A 22,265-nucleotide genomic window follows, 5' to 3' on the forward strand; every position below is an offset into this window, starting at 1 on the left:
CAGACACACGCACGTACACACACACACACGCATGTATTAAGCTAAGTGGCAGTCCTTGTAGGACATGACATTGAAATATTCATGATGTTGGTCCTCTTCATTGTCTTGTGATTGAGATGGATTCTGTACACCTGTCACAAGTCTGTTTGTTTGGCTTTGGCTTGGTACTAGAAGGCTGGTTCCCTGCAGGTTTCTTTGTGTTCTTGTCACATTGGAAATATTATCTGGCATGCTCTCCCGCCTTTGCTTCTGCAAATAAAAACAGTAATGCTAATTTAATATTTTTGTTGCTCATTTTTGGTGGTTGTTGAGCTTAGAGAAAATATACATCTGAATAAAAAGTAAAAATACATTAACCAATGTGATGCATATATGCCCAGTTTAAGTCTATCCTTTCCTTTTTTTCTTAATGTAGTCCAAATCTTAAATGTAATATAAGAAAATGTATTGATTATACAAGTGTTCTAAGTCAAAATCTTAGCTAGCACTCATTAGGAAGTAGTTTTGTTTCAGTTCAGAATCAGAGTTGGCTCCCTTAAAATGAGTCTAATCATTGTAATAATTCTTCAAAGGCTGACATTCTGATACATATTATTGCTTGGGTGTTACTACACTGTGGTTGGTGGGCTGTATCAAAATGGGTGAAGGAGTAAGGTGTGTGGAACAAACAGGACAGAAAAAGAATATATAGATCTAAGAGATGTTAGCTGTTATCAATGCTCAAAAAGCCTTAAATCATCTCTGATCTCCAGGACTTTTGTAAGTTATCACAAACAATACCATAGTGATGATGTAGTATATAAACAAACAACAGGGGTACTAGATCTTATCCCCATTTGCAGACTTGTTCATAGGTTTATAGGTTCATAGGTAGGTACTAGGCTATTGACCCCAGGGCCTATATAAGCCTATCCAAAAAGGTACCCTGGCTTTCGGCACCCAAAAAAATTATCTTCCTGTGTCCCTGTCAAGCAGAGCCACAGAAATGATCCCCGTGGTGAATTTCCTATCTCCCATCCAATCATCAAGATATTTCTTGAAGAGTGCTAATGAGGAGTTTTATTTGATATAGATAGGTAGTTTGTCCCAGATTATTGGAAGTCTCTGCGACAGGAATCTATCCCTCCAGCATGCCCTGTTTATTGTGCTGACATAGTTTAGGTCCCTAGAGCATGTAGCTTAGAGGGATTGGGATTTAAGTGGAGCATGTCCAACAGCTCTGGGTTTGACATAGGTTTGTATGTTAGGCAGAGATCGCATCTGAGTAGGCTTTATGCGACAGAGTAAAGCTGGAGTTTTTTGAGATGGTCTGCGTAGGGCATCTGTTTGAGGCCAATAATCCTCATTGTGAGGTATTTCTGTGGCCTTTCCAGTAGTTGTAGATGTCTTGTGAGGTATTTCTGTGGCCTTTCCAGTAGTTGTAGATGTCTTGTGAGGTACATACCAAAAGGGGTGCTATATTCTATAATGGGTCTAATGAGTGATGAGTAGAGGGGAACAATGACCTCTTTTTTCCTGGATGACAAACCTTTTGTGATGAGGTGTGTCACATAGAAGGATTTCCTGACACTGTGGCAATGTCATTATCAAAGGAGAGACTACTGTCCTCCTATGTCCCAAGGTCTCTTATCACACTTTTGGTGTTAAGTAGACTACCGCCTATGTGGTAGTTCATGGATACAGAGTTTTTACCAAAAGGGATGATAATGCACTTTTTGGCATTGAGCTTGAGGCCATGGCTTTGACACCAGACATCTGTCTCAGTGACATCCTTTTGTAGGATGTCCACATCATTAGGAGTTTTGATTATGGCCCTTAGTTTGCAGTCATTTGCGAACTTCATTAGCCAAAGGCCTTCTGTGTTAGCCTGTATTTCAGAGAAGTAGATACCAAACAGGAGAGGACCCAGGACTGAACCCTGTGGTACTCCACTTGTCACTGGTCTGGTCGGATTTGGAGTCTGCTACTTTCACAGTGTGGGTTCTGTCAGTGAACCAGTTGGCAACCCATCTTGTGATAGGGATTTATACCTAGTTTAGTGAGTTTCTCTATAATTCCAGACTAGGGGATGGTGTCGAAAGCCTTGGCGAGATCTAGATAGGCTGTGTGAACCACCTTACCCTCATCTACGGCTTTGGTGACTACTTCAAAGAAGTCTATCAGGTTTAGGAGACATGATCTGCCTTTTACAAACTTGAACTGGGTGGGGTCCAGAGTTTCGAGATTACCAATGTCATTGTTTATAGGTTCCATGATGATACATTCCATAGCCTTGCAGACCAGGCTCATCAGGCTAATGGGGTGGTAGTTCCTGGGGTCCATGGTGGCTCTCCCTTTGTGGAGTGGGATAACCATCGCTATGTACCATTCAGTGGGTGCAAAACCTGAGGTGAGACTATGATTGAATATGATACTTAGTTGGGGTGTCAGTTCATTCTGTAGTTTGTGTAGAACACAGCCTGGGATATTGTCAGGTCCCATGGATGCTGTGTTCTTGACTTTGGCGAGTGTGGTGTTTACCTGTGCAGCCGTGATTACAGGAACTTTGCATTCTTCCAGTATATTGATGGGCCCTTTAGGGGGTGAGAGGGGGTAAAGTTAGTACTGAACCTATCTGCCAGGATGTTGGCAATATGAGTTGGTTCTGTATATTTAGTTCCATTGTGCTGTAACTCAGAGCAGATCTGAGTGTTGCCATTTAGATTCTTGACATAGCTATAGAATGATTTGTGGTTGTCTTTAGAATCAGTGGCAATTTTGTTTTCATAACTAGCTTTGGAGGATTTTATGAGGGACCTCAGCCTCTTACTGAGGCTGACCAGGAAGCTCCTCCAATCATGGGATTTTACTCTTTTTTGCAACAGTTTCTCTCTTTTGTTGTAGAGTTTGTTTATGGCAAAGGACCACCAGATTGGCTTCCTTTTTTTGGAGGATAGCATCTTGGTCCTGTTAGGGATTGCATGATCCATGCACTCGTGTAAGTACTTATAAAGTGCATCTGTGTAAGATTCAGCAGTCATACCACTATTGTCAGTCTGCATGGATGTCGTAAAGTTTGCCACTTCTGTCTTAAGAAGCGTGAAGTTGGCTTTGGAGAAATTTCTTACTGTGGTTTCCCTAATGGGTGGTGGGGCAGGTTGTGGACATCTAGGGTGATTAGCTTGTGGTTGGATCTGACCAATGAGGAATTGACCTCTGGTGTGGAACACTGGTTGCCCATGTTGGTAATGACCAGGTCTAGGATATTGCTGCCCCTGGTGGTGGTGTGGATAAGTTGATCCAAGGCATTGAAATTTATGAATTCCAGAAAACGTTGAGCAAAAGAGTTGGTACATGAGTAGTTTTTCCAGTTAATGGTGGTGTATCCGAAATCACGCATCATTAGGGTGTTAGGTTGTTCCCTAATATTTTCCAGTGTATCAAGAAATGATGAATAGGAATCCTAGGGCATGGTGGGGGATCTGTAGCAAGCTACAATTTGGATTGTGGTCTTGCCCAAAGTTAGTTGCACTTGGATAATCTCAGCTGCATTATGCTGAGCAACTAGCCTGGAGATGTGGATATCCTTAATGAATATGGACACACCTCCGCCTTTAGTGTTTCAGTCCAGGTTAAGTGGCCAAAAGGTGTGGTATGAATTATAGCCTGGTAATGCAGTGGTGCTCTCTGGAGCCTTGAACCAGTTCTCTCTCACTGCATAGATGTTGATGTTCTCCATTTTAAGGAATGCCTCGAGTGAGTGCATTTTGAGGTTTAGACTGCTAGCATTGAGTAGCATTCCCCTCAGATTTTGCTTGCTTGTACCTGTTATGGTGGTGAATTTGTCATTTGAACCTTGCCTAAAAAAGGCACTATAGGGGTGGCAAGAGCGTTAGCCAGTATCCGGAACCCCAAGGGCGACAGGTGCAGGCCATCTCTGGCAAAGCATCATGGTATGTCGATCATGTCATCCCAGGCAGACAGATACTGGATCCCCTTAGAATGACACCCGAAGCTTAGCCAATTGTCGAAGTCAATCATTTTGTCCTTGTACTGAGGTATCATTCTGGGTGATGGTAGGATGCTACTCAGGGCTAGGGTCATACCTGCCTAGGCTACAAGATTTGGCAGCTCATTCATGTCTGTTTTCATGTAGTCCAGGGAGGTACATCTCAGGTCATTCACACCAACATAGACAATGACAGAGTCATATTTGTACTTGTTGTGGAGTGACCTGAGTGCATGCATTATGTGGTGGATCCTGGCACCTGATAAGCAGCTGACAGCAACTTTCTCCTTGTTTAGCCTGGTGAGTGGACCATCAGAATGCCTGACTCTAGAGTCACCTATAACTAGAATGCTGGGTATGTTGTTATGACTTATGGGTTGTGGTTGAGTGGCACACCGAGTTTGTGGGCTATGTGTCATTTGAGTTGTGTTGGAGGGATGGAGGTTGCTTGTATTTCTGCTTTTGAGGTCCCTGTTGCTTGGACAGATTTTTATTGAGAACCTCCGTGAATGTAGGTGTGTGTTTTGTGTTTCTATGTGTGTGTTTTGGTGGTGTAGGTTTTGAGGGATTATGTGATGAGTGTGGTGTGGTGCAAGTGTTTACCTTCTCCTAAGTGTTTAGTCCAGTCTTGGGTGAAGAGAGCTTTGCTTCCAGTTTGGCTATATAAGTGCATCTCTCACAGGTTTGTAGTGTCGGGTGATAGGAGGAGAGGGTTGTCTGTGTATATGAGGCAATTGCTGCATTGCCCCAAGATGCCCAGATTCATCAGGTAGACAGGAGAAAACACTGGGAGCTGACCCTTAGACATGCCTGGATAGGTGCTTATTTATTTAGTACTAAAAACTGTTTTCCTCTAGACAAGTGAGGAAAGTTGAGTGCTGTAGTAAATTGTAGCTTATTTAGTGCTTACAACAAGTTCTGAACAAGTGCTAAAACTAAAAAACTGGCTAGTTCTAAGGGAAAATTCAAAGAACAGACTTTATGGCACAAGGAATAGTTTAACCATAGCTAAGTAGTGATACATAAAGTGTTTTTTTTTTCCTTAGATAAGTTGCCTAGTGCTTACCACTCTGACTGATAAGCTAGAAGGCTTCCCTCCAACACAGAAAGGTTTGGGGGCTCAGAAACTTACAAACAGTCCTGGATACAGCAAATCTGTACCTGGACTAGACTACTTACAGGAAAGGCATGGAACAAGCTTAGAAATTATTACTTACAGGAAAGGCAGGAAACAAGCTTAGAATTTTTTTTTGTAAAGTAGAAAGGGAGAAAGGAGGAGCAGAAGATAATTCGAGGTTAAAAAACTAAGTGGGTTGGCCTTCTCAAATGTTCTCTCTGTATTAGGTAGAATGAGATAATGACACTAGACTGGGAGGAGTGTCCCAGATCAAATTTACAGTAGAGGTAGGCAACTGCAAAGCCGCCAAGTATAAGAACAGGATACCACTAGGGAGGCAGGGTGGGAAAGAAAAATCAGAACAAACAAACCCAAATAGATGCTTAACAAATGTAGGAAATTTCCAGTTAATACCTCACACAGAGTGAAACTAGCTAGAAAAGTATGCAGCAGACAATAAAAGTGCTATAAATAACTCATAAAAATAAGCAAATAATAGGATACTTAATGTTATATATCACAGATCAGTGTGCTCAGTGCCCTTCCTCCGATTAGCTCAGTGTGAAATGGCAGAAACACTCACAAGTTAACTTCTTAAGTAACAGAAAGTTGAAACCTGAAACAGCTTTAAAAAAAGCTTGAAAGAACCAATGAGGTGCTTACTCCAAGCTGTAGTCCAGGTAACCCCAATCAGCCAATGACCATAAACACTTCCCTCTCACTGAAATTTAAGAATGGCTTTGGCTAAACTGCCTGGAACATGTGCTCAGACACACAGCCTCTACAAACAAACAACTAGGCCCAAAACACAAGCTTGAATATGATCAATGCTACAACTACCCACACTACGTAGGTAGAAAAAAAAACTGCAGAAATGTTTATAACAGCATAAAAGCAGCAGTGAGCCTTTAAATGAAAGTTTTAAACAGATAAAGGAGCAAGGAGACTCTGTCTTGATGTCCTGGGGTGTAGCAACTCAGCTCAGTGTCACTCTTCATTTTTTTTACATTCCATCAGAGCAAAACATTATAGCATACAAGCTGGGCAGGACCAAGGCAATCCCCTATGGATGGAAAGTACATCTGGGGATCTTCTAGGAAATCACCCAACTATGGGAAACACCACAAATAAATCTGCTTGCCTCCTTTCAAAACAGAAAGTTAATGAAATTCTGCTCCATGTTTCTCTCAAACAGGCCTGGACAATAGACGCTTTCTCATTCCCATGGACTGGAATGTACCTCGGTGCATTTCCACCATTTCTACTGATATACAGGGCTCTTCTAAAGATCCAGGACTACCTAAAAATAGTGGTGACTTCCTTTTGCCTAGGCAGTAGTGGTCATCCCATCTTTTGAAAATGGCCAGTTGACCAAAGGCCAGCCAGGCAAAGAATGGACTTACTCACCCAATACAGGGGTTGTTGAAGCACTGCAGCATGAAACTTGTCTATCTGACTGCCTGGATGATCAAGTGTTAATTATTTTTAAACACTTGTTTTCTGAAGATGTACAGCAGGTATTAAAGGGGGCAAAGAAATGTGTTGCTAGAAAATCATATATGAATAACTGGAAGATACTTTCTAGCTGGCACCAAGCTAAGAACCAGGAGGACCCTTTTAAGGTTCAGATGCCTCTGGTTCTTTATTAGTTGTGTGAGTTATTATCATCTGGCCTTTCATATTCTTCTTTTAAGATTCATCTCTTGGCCATCTCTGCTTGAGTGCTCTTAGACCCCTCCTTTCAGTCAGCCTCAATTTTTGCAAGGAGTTCTTCATATCTGTTCACTTGGAAGCCATGTGTATTGTTCTTTGGATCTTAATTTGGTTCCAGTGAAACTTGTACTTTTTCTGTTTGAACCAGCTCCTCAGGCAGATTGAAGTTCTTAACTTTGAAGACAGTGTGACTCATTGCTCTGACATCAGTGAGAAAATTATCTCAGCTACAAGCTCTTGTGATAAGTCAGCCTTATCTCAGTTTTCATAATGGACTAATCCTTCAGTTATGCCTAAAGAGATTTCAAAGTTTACTTTGTTACATTTTTACCTTTATGAATGGCAGATCATTTGAAGATAATTTGGTTTTGTGACAGCCTACCAGTTCTCTTTCTCATTCTATTCTATCTATCTGAGTTCTGAGTCTATATATGCCCACATCCAAAAAATTAATTGAACAGGGGATCATTTATTATTTCCTTTTTATGCAGGGTCTCACTACAGATACTGTACTCTTATTTCATTTTTTTTTCTTACCTAGTGCATATGAATGTCCAGAAAACCCAGCGATGAAGATAATGTTGTTCTTGTTGCTGTTTTCTGGTACAGAATATCTAGATTACATGCTGTTCAGCAAATTAAGTGAGATGGCACTGTGGCATGCAGGCCCACAAAAAGTTTTTTTTTCACTCCTTTGTTCCCTTACATCTAATAAGTGTTTCCTTTAAATTTCCGTAGCTGTTATCCAAATGACCAGAATCCCTTTTCTAAACCTGCATTGCCAGACTAACCAGAGGATATCTCAAAATAACTATACGTCTCCTTTCTATTCGCTTAACTCATAATGTTTGCATTTCTTTTTCAAAAATTCATGGTATAACAGTTCCTTTAATTGCTTCTACTGATGATGTTACTGTTTATTTTCAGTACCCATCTTCAGACATTCCAAAATCATAATAGTTATAAATCTGTATTTTAGGCATCGTTATTCATAATGTCTCACTAACTGTCTCTTTCATTTCTTGGTGATTTTTCTTTCCTGAGCCCTTTATATTTACATAACATATCTGTAAAATCTTAGCTAAAATATCTAACTATCCTGTGCACTCAAAATATTGGACAGTAAAATAGATAAGTGCTTTCGGAGATGCCTCCTTCTTCAGATCAGTGCAGCAATATAAAATCAGTCAGCATATAAAGACACTTAAGAAATCAATTACATTATTATGCAACCAATTAAAACGGTCATCTAATTAACATTTCCTAGCCTTTAAAATTGGTTTTAAAGGTATAAAACCATTCAAACCTGGTGGAACATCAGCTCTCAAATCAGCTATCCAATGTGTCTCTTTAAATTCTATAGCATTTTTTATATCTGCAACTTGTAGAGAGGGGGTTGTAGATATCCAAGACCATAAACTTAAAACTATGTTTTGTAAACGCATTGATACGTTGCGCTATTGCACTTGTCTGAACATTTCTACGTACATTGCCTGTATGTTGTAAGATATGTTCCTTTAACATTCTGTTGGTTTTACCAACATAGAAGGAAGTACATTTTGTGCAAGTTGCTATGTAAATCATATTCTTTATAGAACAACATGCATAATGCAAACACTTATATTTTCTCTTTGTAACCGGATGTTCAAAGTCATTATCAGTCCTGATATACCTACATGTCCTACACCTATTACATGGAAATGTACCTATCTTGGCACTATACAATTCACCTACTGCCTGGTCCAGGTCTATAACATAGTAGACTCTTTAAATTACAATTTTTCTTATAACTAAAACTAGGTATCTCCCCCACTATGTTTTTGAACTTGTCATCAGATAATAATAACTTCCAATTGCTTTGTATTATTTGTTTTATATATTTAGAATCAGTACTAAAGGTAAGAGGTATTCTAACCTTAGACACACCTCTTCCTTCCTTGCTAGTCTTATTACCAACATTCCTTGAATTCCATGGTCTACCTATGTCATCTCTCACTGTTTTAACCTTTCCTGAAGCTATTTGAACTTAATTACGTTTGTAACCACATTCTAACAAGTTTCTTTCTGTTGTATCCATTTGTTGTAAAAAATCACTTTCCTTGCCACAAAGTCTGGAAGTTTTCAAAAGCTGATTATCCATTACATTTTTAAAAACATTGTGGGAGTGCATACTACTATGTAACAAAGCATTTTTCCAACATGGTTTATGATATAATAAAGTACATATTTCTTCTTCTCCATCCACGTGTAGTAAAATATCTAAAAATTCTAAAGAGCCTGCTGAATAATGTGTTGTAAACCTTAAAAATGTAGTTGTTTCTAAATATCTGACAAAACTTCCAACTTTGTATATCTCCTTTCCACAACAAAAACACATCGACAAATCTCTGCTATAAACCTATATATGTTAACTATGGATTATCCTCAATTAAAACATATTTCATTTCCCATTCAGCTAAGACTAAATTTGCATAACTATTACTGCAGGGTGTGCCCATGGCTACACCCCAGCGCTGCAGATAGAAATTCTGTTCAAATGTAAACACATTGTTCTCTAATACAATACTTAACAACCTACATATACATTCAATACTTTCCTTAGCCATATCTGCTAACCTTTCATTAAGTTTACATATAAAACTTAGCCCTATATCATTGGGAATAACTGTAAAAAGACTCTTCACATCTAACATCACCAAAACAAATCCCATATATGTGTTAGTACTGTACATATATTCACTTTTCCACCAATTCTTTATGACATGTTGTCCCCAAGAGTGATAGAATCAGTTCCTTCTTCATAGGTAGGGAAGGAATTTTATTCAAGAATGTTCCTACTACCAAAGAAAGAATATTCTTGGAAACCATTTCTGGATCTTTCTTTCCTAAACCTGTTTGTGATAGTGCCCAAATTAAAAATGTCACTTTAGATTCTGTTATCTCTTCTTCATCTTTCAAGTTTCCTGGCAACACTAGACCTAAAAGATGTTTTTCATCACAACCCCATTTATCCAGACATTTTTTAAAGTTTTGTTTGTCAGGCTCACATTATCAGTTCTCTGCCTTACCCTTTGGACTATCCACTGCACCAATAGTGTTCACAAAGTGTCTAGCTCCAGTTATAGATCATTGCAGGCTACAGGGTGTCCACATTTTTCTATATTTAGAAGACTTGCTTATCTTTGCAGTGTCTTTTTTAAAGTGTCAAGAATTCCTCTGTCAGGTCAAAGATCTCTTACAAAAGCTGGGACTGCAAGAGACCATTCAAAACTCTTCCTTGACTCCTGCACACAGGATTGGGCTCCTGGGTTATCAACCAGGCCCCTCAGTTCTAAGATCCTTTATTAAACAGAAAAACAGACTTTTATATAGCTCTATTTCTAAGGTTTCCCACTCAGACTTTGGACACTACAGGGGAATACCTCAGGATTTTGGGTCTCATGACCTTTATGATTTTCATGTTACTCCTTGCATGACTCCACATGAGAGAGATACAGTGGTTGAAATCTGTTTGGTACCAGCATCAACACCCCTTATGTTTTCAAATCCTAGTGCTCAGGTTTGTCAGAAGATAAATCTTTTGGTCGAGACAACAGATATCCTTAAATCTAGGTCTTCCCATCTCCCTCCCTGCCCTAAAGCAGTTAGTCACCACATAAGCTTTGGACTTTGTTTCTGGAGCAATTTCAGGAGGGATATAAGTGTGGGTGGTGTGGAACACCAAGGACAGATACAAGCACTTAAATGTCAAGGAGATTCCCGCCTTGTTCAAGGCACTTAACTATCTGAACCAGTGTTGGTCCCAGAGACCTCTGGATTAGTTACAGACAAAAATATAGCAATGTGGTACATCAGCAAATAAGGGTGAACCGGATCATATCTCCTTTGCAGACTAGCTATGTTAGCTTGGTATATAGATTCACAACACAATCTCACTCTACAGGCATCCTACATTCCATCAAAGCAAAACTGTTTTGAATACAAGTTTGAATAAGACCAAGGCAGACCCTCACAAATGTAAACTAGATCGGGGGGGGGTCTTCCAAGATTTGATCCATCTGTGGGGAGATCCTCAAGCAGACCTCTTTGTCTCCTCTCTGAACAATCAACTGGCAAGATTATGTTCCAGGACCCCATGTAAGAAGGCCAAGAAAGATGCCTTTTCTTTTCCTTGGACAAGAATATTTCTGTATGCTTTTCAACCCTTTCCACTAATATCCTGGATACTTCTGAAAATCCAGAAGGAATCCCCTGTCACTCTCCTACTTTGGACACAATAGAAGACTCTTCATGGGTTTTGTTCAAGCAGCTTTATTTTATACAAACACATCACAATAGAAGTTTACTGACTTTAACTTAAGTAACTTATATACAAACTAACTACTGCACTCTCTGGCTGCACTCTCAAAATGGCACTAGGAATAGCACATGCTTGGCATTTATATGTGCATGCTCAGTCTTTGATAAGCTTCTTAAAGACACAGCACACAGTATATACACTCTTGTCTACATCCCCCAAGATCATTGTAGTGACTCCCTTCTAGACCAGGAAACTGTGCTTCTACCTTCTTTTGGAAATGGCAAGGGGCAATTACCATAAGCTTCTTCAAAGACTGGATTAACTCACATAAAATTGGGGGTGTTTCACAGATGCCAACTCTAATCAACTTTAGTTGACTGCCTGGATGATAGGGTCTCAGTTCTCTTTAGGCACCTGTTTACTAAGGACATGTAGCAGATATTAAAGGAGGCAAGAAAGCCTACTACTAGAAAATCATATATTTGCAAATGGAAAAGTTTTTTCTAATTAGCCCCAAAAACATTACCAGCACTCATTCAGGGCTAGTTGTTCTATGTTTTTATAATATTTATGTGAGTTTTTATCCTATATCCTTTCTTACTCCTCCATCAAGGTTCATTTATCGGTTATTTCAACATTTCTACCAACAGATCCTTCTCTTTTAATGCATTCTCATGTCAAAATGCTTTTGAAAGGTGTTTTGCATAAGAAGGTTCCAAGAAAATCTAAGGCCCCTCCTTGAGATCTTAATTTTATGTTAGGGAAGCTAACACTTATCTTTTTGGACCAGCAACTTGACTGGCTTGAAGTTCTTAATTAATACCCTCCAAAGGACCCTGGAAGTTTGCGCTGTAGCTTCAAGTGGGCGGGGCCTACTTTTTTGATAGAATCAAATTATGTCCTCACATTTAAAATAAATATTCATACTTCTGGAACCATAGGGGTTATTAAAGAAGTGTAAATGACAAAGTCTTCAGCATAAACTGTTTATATAGTGGTAGCGTTCTTTTGATTCTAGATTTTAAATTGGATTTTAGAAGTTGCAATAAACATAGTAACTATTAAGTTTGTAATATTTTGTCAACAATTTCTAATATCTCAGAAATCACTCAAGTTATACACATACTGTCAGCAGTATTTTGTTCTTCCAAGAGCTTTCGTATGAAGCTAAGCAGTTTTGTCTGTGCTACTTGGCTGTCAAGATATTTAGAAAAATATGAAATGTATGGCAATATAAATAAATATTATATAAACAATAACTCTTTACCTGCACTAGACAGTGGTTAAATATCAATACAAACCAGAAATAAAGAAACCAAGTGAAGTAGCTGGATTAGACCCACTCACAAGTAAAAATAGATGAAAGACTCTGTTGTGGTAAACGAAATCCACTTTATTCACTCCACAAAAACACATGAATTGTTCACCAAGGATAAGCGCTTTTGTCTAGAAGATCTAGACTTCATCAGATAACTTATCACAAGTAGGAACTTCCTTATATACACAAGTACAACAGGAAGTGACATAAGCAATAAAACATTTAAAGAAGCAAATTAATTTAAAGTAATACAAGCACAATGTTAGTAGTCCTGGTAGTAAATGCATTCAAGTGATAACTTGATTTCAGAAACACACACACAAACACGCAACCCCCTAATAAATACAAAATAAATGCTGAATAACAATGTCATAAATATGTATATGATAAATATATGCATAAAAATATAAATATATATAAAAATGTATATAAAAGTGTTTAAAATGGAAATGTAAAAGGCTGTTTTATGCAATGGATACTATTAAGTTAAATCATCATCATCTTTCGGCTTTCCCGTTAGGGGTCGCCACAGCGGATCATCTGTTTCCATTTCTTCCTGTCCTCTGCATCTTGCTCTGTCAAACCAACCACTTGCATGTCCTCTCTCACCACATCCATAAAACCTTATCTTAGGCCTTCCTCTTTTCCTGTTACCTGGTAGCTTCATCCTTAGCATCTTTTTCCCAATATACTCAGCATCCCTCCTCAGCACATGTCCAAACCAACGTAATCTTGCCTCTCTGGCTTTGTCTCCAAACCTTCCAACCTGGGCTGACTCTCTAATATACTTATTCCTAATCCTGTCCACCCTAATCACACCCAGTGCAAATCTTAACATCTTTAACTTTGCCACATCCAGCTCTAACTCCTGCCTTTTTGTCAATGCCACTGTCTCCAACCCATATAACATAGCTGGTCTCACTACCCTCTTGTAGACCTTCCCTTTCACTCTTACTGGTACTTGTCTGTCACAAATCACTCCTGACACTCTTCTCCACCCACTCCATCCTGCCTGTACTCTCTTCTTCACCTCTCTTCCACTCTCACCATTACTCTGAACTATTGACCCCAAGTATTTAAACTCATCCACCTTCACCACCTATACTCCCTGCATCCATTCCTCTGTCCTCCCTCTCATTCACACACATATATTCTGTCTTAGTCCTGCTGACCTTCACTCCTCTTCTCTCTAGAGCATATCTCCATCTCTCCAGGGTCTCCTTCACCTGTTCCCTACTCTCACTACAGATTACAATGTCATCTGCAAACATCATAGTCCATGGGGACTCCTGTCTGATCTCGTCTGTCAACCTGTCCATCACCATTGCAAATAAGAAAGGGCTCAGAGCTGATCCTTGATGTAATCCCACTTCCACCTTAAATGCATCCGTCACTCCCACCGCAGACCTCACCGCTGTCAAACTGCCCTCATACATATCATGTACCACTCTTACATACTTCTCTGAAACTCCCGACTTCCTCATACAATACCACAACTCCTCTCTAGGCACCCTGTCATATGCTTTCTCTAAGTCTACAAAAACACAATGCAACTCCTTATGACCTTCTCTGTACTTCTCCATCAACGCTCTCAGAGCAAGCATCGCATCTGTAGTGCTCTTTCCTTGCATGAAACCATACTGCTGAGCACTAATCATCACGTCCCTTCTTAACCTAGCTTCAACTACTCTTTCCCATAACTTCATGCTGTGACTGGTCAGTTTAATTCCTCTGTAGTTACTACAGCTCTGCACATCACCCTTATTCTTAAAAATCGGTACCAAAACACTTTTTCTCCATTCCTCAGTCATCCTCTCACATTCCAAAATTTCATTAAACAATCTGGTTAAAAACTCCACTGCCATTTCACCTAAACACCTCCATGCTTCCACAGGTATGTCATCTGGACCAACAGCCTTTCTATTCTTCATTCTCTTCATAGCTATCCTTACTTCCTCCTTGCTAATCTATTGCACTTCATGATTCACTATCCCCACATCATCCAACCTTCTCTCCCTCTCATTCTCTTCATTCATCAACCCCTCAAAGTACTCTTTCCATCTGCTCAACACACTCTTCTCGCTTGTTAGTATGTTTCTCTCATTATCCTTTATCACCTTTACCTGCTGCACATCTTTTGTAGCTCGGTCCCTCTGTATAGCCAATTGGTACAGGTCCTTTTCTCCCTCCTTAGTATCCAACCTTTCATACAACTCTTAATATGCCTTATCCATAGCCTTCGCCACCTCTCTCTTTGCCATGCACCTCATCTCCTTATACTTCTGTCTACTTTCTTCATCTCTCTGACAATACCACTTCTTCTTTGCCAACCTCTTTCTCTGTATACTCTTCTTTACTTCCTCATTCCACCACCATGTTTCCTTGTCATCCTTCCTCTGTCCAGATGTCATACCAAGCACCTTTCTAGCTGTCTCTCTTACTAGCTCTGCTGTAGTTACCCAGCTATTTGGTAACTCTTCCCTGCCACCCAGTGCCTGTCTTAACTCTTCCCTGAACTCCACCTCACAATTACCCTTTTTCAATTTCCACCATTTGATCCTTGGTGCTGCCCTCACACTCCTCCTCCTCTTCTTGATCACCAACGTCATCTTACAAACCACCATCGTATGCTGCCTAACTACACTTTCCCTGGTCACCACTTTACAGTCTCCAATCTCCGTCAAACTGGCCCTCCTACATAAGATATAATCCACCTGTGTGCATCTTCCTCCACTCTTGTATGTCACCCTATGCTCCTCCTTCTTGTTAAAATACATATTCACCACAGACATGTCCATCCATTTCACAAAATCCACTACCATCTGACCTTCTGCATTCCTTTGTTTAACACCATATCTACCCATCACTTCCTCATCCCCTCTGTTCCCTTCACCAACATGCCCATTGAAATCTGCCCCAATCACCACTCTCTCACTCTTGGGTACAGTCATCATGACTTCATCCAACTCACTCCAAAATTTTTCTTTCTCGTCCATCACATACCCAACTTGTGGAGCATATGCACTAACAACATTTATCATTACACCATCAATTTCCAGATTCATAAACATCACTCTATCCGACACTCTTTTCACCTCCAAAACACACTTAGCATACTGTTCCTTCAGGATAACTCCTACGCCATTTCTCTTCCCATCCACACCATGATAAAACAATTTGAACCCACCTCCGATACACATAGCCTTACTCCCCTTCCATCTGGTCTCTTGCACACACAATATACCAACCTTCCTTCTGTCCATCATATCGGCTAGCTCTCTCCCTATACCAGTCATACTGCCAACATTCAAAGTTCCGACCCTCACTACCACAGTCCTAGCCTTTCTCCTCTCTTCCTGCCTTCGGCCATGCCTTCCACCTCCTCTCCTCCTTCGGCCAACAGTAGCCCAATTTCCGCCAGCACCCTGTTGGCTAACGGAACTGGTGGCGGTTGTTGTTAACCCGGGCCTCGACTGATCCAATATGTAAATATTTACTGGTGTCTGCATGAATAATTTGGCCAAGTTTTATGCTGGATGCCCTTCCTGACTCAACCCTCCCCATTTATCCGGGCTTGGGACTGGCACAAAGAAATGCACTGACTTGTGCATCCCCAGAGGGAGCGTGTTTTTTATTTGCCTCTACTTTCAGGTGATGTTACTGTAAATGTTACAGCTACTAATCAACATGACAATATTATAATTGAAGAAAGTAGAGATTTTAAAACTTCCTTATCACTATTTTTATACAAGATAATTTTATGCGGAGACATTTTAGTAAAAAATTGGTCCATCCTTAGACATGAGAAGAACATTAGACCTTTAATAGGATTACAACCCACCATAGTATACAAAAGAGGTAAGAACTTGAAAAATATATTTGAGACTAGTAATATCTATTCCAACTACAGGTCTGGTTTTATGAATAAATGTGGTAGATGTAACTACTGCAGATATATAAAAGAGGGGAACACATTTTACATCAACAATGTAGAGATTAGGATTGACCAGAAATATAATTGTGGCTCAGAGAAAGTTATTTATTGTGCTATGTATAGTGTTTGTTCTTCTTATTACATTGGCAAGACTGACCGATAGTTTAAAAAACGTATATACGAACATCTATATGATATTAAAGATAAAAAAGAGACCAATGCCCTAAGTAAGCATATAATGGAGAACATCAATCACGTTTCAATTTTTTATCATAGATAGTATTAGCACTGACATAAGGGGGGGGCTTGGTCATTATTTTTGAAAAAAAAAGAGAGAATTATATTGGCAGTTACGTTTAAACGCAGGGAACTGGCCAGGTCTTAATGAGCAGATTACTATTAGCTCTATCCTGAAACTAAAAGCATTAGAGAGATAAATCTACCTGGCCAGTATTTATTTATGTATTTAACTTAATAGTATCCATCACATAAAACAGCCTTTTACATTTCCATTTGAACACTTTTATATACATTTATATATATATATATATATATATATATATATATATATATATATATATATATATATATATTTTATGCATATATTTATGATATACATATTTATGACATTATTTAGCATTTATTTTGTATTTATTAGGGGGTTGTGTGTTTGTCTGTGTGTTTTTGAAACCAGATTATCACTTGATTGCATTCACTACCAGGACTAGTAACATTGTACTTGTATTACTTTAAATTAATTTGCTTCTTTAATTGTTTTATTGCTTATGTCACTTCCTGTTGTACTTGTATATAAGGAAGTTCCGACTTGTGATAAGTTATCTGATGAAGTCTAGATCTTCTAGACGAAAGCACTTATCCTTGGTGAACAATTCATGTGTTTTTGTGGAGTGAATAAAGTGGATTTTGTTTACTACAACAGAGTCTTTCATCTATTTTTACTTGTGAGTGGGTCCAATTCAGCTACTTCACTTGGTTTCTTTCTTTCTGGTTTGGTTTGTGCTTGTTCTTCATTTTATATATCAATACAGTTATGCTAGCCATTGTGTTAGCTTTAAAATGAAATCTTGCAGTACTTTCTATGTAATGATTACTGACTTTAACTTAAGGAACTTATATACAAACTAACAAGTGTGATCATGAATGCTCTCACTGTGGCTGCTCTTACAAAATGGCACTAGAGAGTGCACGTGTCTGGAATTTATATGTGCACATACAGCCTTGACATGCTTCTTAAAGATACAGCACACTTCACTTGCATTCAATTCTACACAAGCCATGGATAGTGGTCATGGTGTCCATACAGCAGATCTTGATATTGCAAAACAACTGCATGCTGACATAATTAACAATCTAAATGTCTTCCAAACTGATCCTTCTTTGGTTAGGTGGATAGCAAATTGGCTGTTAGAACCCACACAGTGAGGGTGACTGATACATCCTCGGAGAGCATGAAGATAACCAGTGGAGTCCCTTCAGGATCAGTACTAGATCTTCTACTTTTCAGCATATACTTTTCTGATCTCCAGTTAAAAAAACAGTATTTCTGGTTAACCAAATTAGAGAATGATCATAAATAGTTTGTCATCCTCAAATCCTCATCTGACATGCAAAAGCTACAACTTGAACTTACACATCTTAATAGCTGGTGCATTGAAAATGTGCTGAATCTAAATGCTAAAAAGTGCAATATTGCATTTGGTAAACCATCCTTCATTTCAGCTTTTAGTATAGACAACACCCCACTCCAGAATGAAGATGTTGGAAGAGACCCTGGAACATGGGTAAATAATTCCCTCTCCTTCGATCATCTTGTTGAACAATGGTTAGGAAATTCTTCTATATAGCACAGCTGTTTGCAAAGGTATCTCCTCTAGATCACAAAAATCCTTACCCCTCTATATTCCTCACTGATCAAGCTTATCAAATAATACAATGCCCCCATTAGGCCGTTTCTTGCTAGAAATATTATGTAGTTGGAAAGATCCAGAGGCTCCTAATAAAAAGATCATATTCCTAAAAGACCTGAGCGCTAGGAGAGCCTGGAGGCTCTGTCCTTGCATTTAGTGTCCCACAAACTCCTTAGGGGTGATCTGCGCCTTGCTTTTTAGGCCATTAGCACTCCGGCAGTCCAAGTCCACTTATATCTACACAAATCAAACAGTCCAGTTAACATTAGGACCAGAGATCTGTACCTGCTTCAATAACAAATCACAGTGAAGAGTCAGATTTGTCATGCAACAACTACGTCTCTGGAACAAAGTTCTACTCCAGATTAAGCAATTTAACACACTATCTTCTTTTAAGAAGGAATTAGACAATTGGATAGGTACTCACAAATTCATCCCAGACATGAATGGCCTATTTCTCATTGACAACGTGAGGTAAGGTCTGAGAGTGGACACTGGAATTGTGTAAATGGCCCCATGGCCCAGTTTACTTATTCAAAATGGCACCACCTATGCTTTCATTTGTCTTTGTCTATGGAATTAATGCATTTCAAATGATTGTATGATAATACTGCTCCACTTGAGAAGGATACAGTAAATTATTTACGTTTTATCTTCTCTTTATTAAAACAGTATTAACAACTGCCTCACACAGGATAACTTAACTTTTAAACATTTTACAAGCTTGTTTATCAATATCTTAGAGCTTTAAATTCATTCCAAAATTTTAAAGGCAATCTTCCAAATGGTATACATTATGGAAATGTTTGCTTTACTTTTTCAGCCAACAATTTTTCTGATTACATTTTCCATCTCTAGTATGGGCTCCAGATATTTTTCCTGTTTTTTTTTTTTTTTTTTTTTTGCTTAATCTTCATTAATCTTCATTAGAATCTGTATGGATACAATTCTAATGGCCTGATTCAATTTAGTGTGGTGTAATTATTAGATGTTTACATTTCACAATATATTTTCAATTGCAATTTATGGTCTACATTTTAAATGTACTTTATACACTTTTTTGGTCATTGCTAATAATAATAATTTCTTTTTCTTACTTTTTTTTTTTTTTTTTTTTTGTAAAAAAGATATTTGACAATCATTTTCACCACCGGACTCACTCTCAATGGCTTTAATGACCTCTACTTTGCTTTCATTGCCTCTGCTCTTCAGATGAAGAAAGCTTATCTCCATAATTTATGCATTCATCTGCTTCTCAGCTTTCTACACCTTTTTTTCTTCAGTCCCTTAATTATGCCTGTTTACTAGATATGCTTGCAGTAATTCTTTGTTTCCCTTCACTTCCTGAACAAGTGATTTTATTTGCAACTCCTGACAGCTAAGAAAACAAAGATATTACCATGTGTTCTTTTTAGTTTCTTTCTTGCAGAAGCTGGTTGTATTATGTCTAGGAAATTTTTATAAAACATGTAAATGTGACAAAGCATCAAGGACCTCAAGTAAAAAAAAAAAAAGATGTACTTACTGCAGGTACATGAAAATGTCTGACCAACTGCTTTGCCTGCTAATGCCTTGGTTGGTTAGGGGTACATATCGCTGTGTACTGCAGTGAATCCAGTGAAGCACTGTTTAAATATTGTAATACTGACAATACAAGAAACAACATAAAACAACAGCTCTAAGAATAGGAAAGCAGTTAAAGAACCCCAGAGTTAACCAATCAAGCATAAAAGCTGATAGGTGGAAGCCTATTTCCTGCAAGGTGAAGCAACCTCAGACTTGATTACATTATGCAAGCTGAAGTCCCCTGCATACAGAATATCGGGAGCTTTGTCCCCCCAAAAACATATTAAACAATATGCAAATGCTTTTGTCTGAAACAATATTTACACCACTGTGCATTACATTTCTGCTAAGACCCAAATGTGATCAATGAAGGGTATTCAGTAATTAAACAAAAATGAACATTTCTTTTTAATTGAGATATTAAACAATAGATGAATGTTTTTGTCTGAAACAATATTTACACAACTGTGGATTTCACTTCGGCTGAGACCCAAATGTGATCGATAAAGGGTATTCAGTAATTAAACAGAAATGAACATTTCTTTTTAACTGAGCAGATTTCAAAACTTAAAACATACAATATTGTTAAACACAGAGGAGACAGAGCAAACAGTCCACAGATAATTACACTAGAAATATTTCAAATCATAGTTTTCATTTAAATTAAACGGTTTCAGTTGTCATAGACTATGGGTTTAATGCAGTTCACAGTGCATGAAAAATTCTGCAAAATTTTCTTGTCATCTAACCCAGCAGCTGTGCTTAGTCAGAATCCATATGATCAAGACTGATTTCTCACCTGAATATTAATTGCTACATGTCCATTAAAAGAAATCATTAATTCTGTGCTTATTTCATAGTATAAGAAATTCCCATAACCGCATCCCACAATGGGTACTTTGATTATATATTACAAGAGTGACTAACATATACAAAGTGAATTTCGACAGTAGCTATCAGGTATGGTTTGTTGCTTTTGATGTGGAATTGGAGGTAATGACTATACGTTTTTGAGTTGTTCTATTCATCTTTTTTCTTACTTAATTAATGAGTGTTTTTTATTACATAGAATGAAACAGAATAATATTCTTACATTTGCAGATAAATAGCACATCAGTGATAGTATGCTTAGCTTTTTTGAGCCAAAAACATTAATTTATCCTTTGTGATGTTATTTACTATTTAAAAATTCAGACTGTATAGTACTGTACACAATGCTTTAGTGTCTTTTGTTTATCTGACCATGACCCTAAACTTGATGAATGCAGATAGTGGAGATGAAACATATAGGTACAATATTAACAATCTCCACCAGAGGGAAGCATGTACTAGGCTTTGGACAAATCTTGAGCGACTGTGAAGAACATCAATAGATAAAGTGCAGTGAGGTGGGGAGATTCCTACTAAATGATTCAGACACAGTGCAACTGGACCACATCAAAACAGCTGTAAATAAGCCAGACTGGTCCGAAAACTATTATATAACACAAAGATAACAAAGTTTTACTTTATGCAGTGTGAATTTGTCAAACGTGCATCACTTCAAAGAATAAGAAGATGCATGTGTTTCAGGCAAAGCTGTTTTACTGTTAGTTTCATTTAGGAAATGGTATTAATGAATACACTTATAAACAAAGGCATGGCATCTAGGTCTAAGGAAGTGATTGTTCTACTATATTCGGCATTCATCAGACCTATCCTTCAGTACAATGTCTCCTTTTGTATGTACCTAACCAACCATATCCAATGATTGGAATGTTCACAGAGGTTCCTCACTAAAGGAATACAGGGCATAAGTAAAATATCCTATGCAGTCCATCTCAAGGCCCTATCCCTGTATTCTGTCTCCTAAAGGCTGTTGAGGGGAGATCTATGCCTGGCATATAAGGTATTATCAGACCCCACTCTGATGGAGCTCCTGCATATCCATAAAACAAGCAGCACCAGAATTACCCATTCTAAAGATTTAAACCTTGCCTGTGATATAACTAGGAGCTACAGGAGAGACAGCTATGTATCCCAGAAACTACCCCTTCTCTGGAGCAGACTCCCCTTCCATGTGAAGCAGAGCTCCTCCTGAACCCAATTCAAGTGTACCTTGAACATTTGGATGGGAAACAGGAAATTCATCCCTGGTTTAGCACCTATGTCTCTAAAGGACAAAGGCAGCCCGTAAATGTTTCATCTCCCAGACCCCTCTTGTCAATTTTTCATCTCCCAAGCCCCTGCTTACACTTATCAAGGGTACCAGAACTTGTCAGAAATTTGGGATGCATGGTTAGACGTAAAAAGGTTAAAAAAAAACCACACGCAGGGCCAAAGAGATTCTGACAAATCTAGTAGCTCGACAACTTAAAACGTAATATTAGCGCTTTTGTTTTATTTTATAACAAAACTTCTT

The 22,265-nt window shown here is 38.5% G+C and overlaps 1 protein-coding gene across 1 annotated transcript in view; it reads right to left on the minus strand.

Annotated features, from left to right (window-relative positions):
• The window catches only part of TIGIT (T cell immunoreceptor with Ig and ITIM domains), a 483,149-nt gene that overhangs the window by 1,102 nt on the left and 459,782 nt on the right, over nucleotides 1-22,265 (minus strand). Inside the window, exon 5 of the mRNA XM_044072774.1 lies at nucleotides 1-249. This exon is cut by the window's left edge and continues 1,102 nt beyond it. Within this exon, the coding sequence (XP_043928709.1) occupies nucleotides 37-249 (213 nt within the window). The 3' untranslated portion in view covers nucleotides 1-36. The remainder of the gene's footprint in view (nucleotides 250-22,265) is intronic.

The sequence above is a fragment of the Protopterus annectens genome, chromosome 5.part1 (assembly GCF_019279795.1).
Source record: "Protopterus annectens isolate FY-2018-M chromosome 5.part1, PAN1.0, whole genome shotgun sequence".
NCBI lineage: Eukaryota > Metazoa > Chordata > Ceratodontiformes > Protopteridae > Protopterus > Protopterus annectens.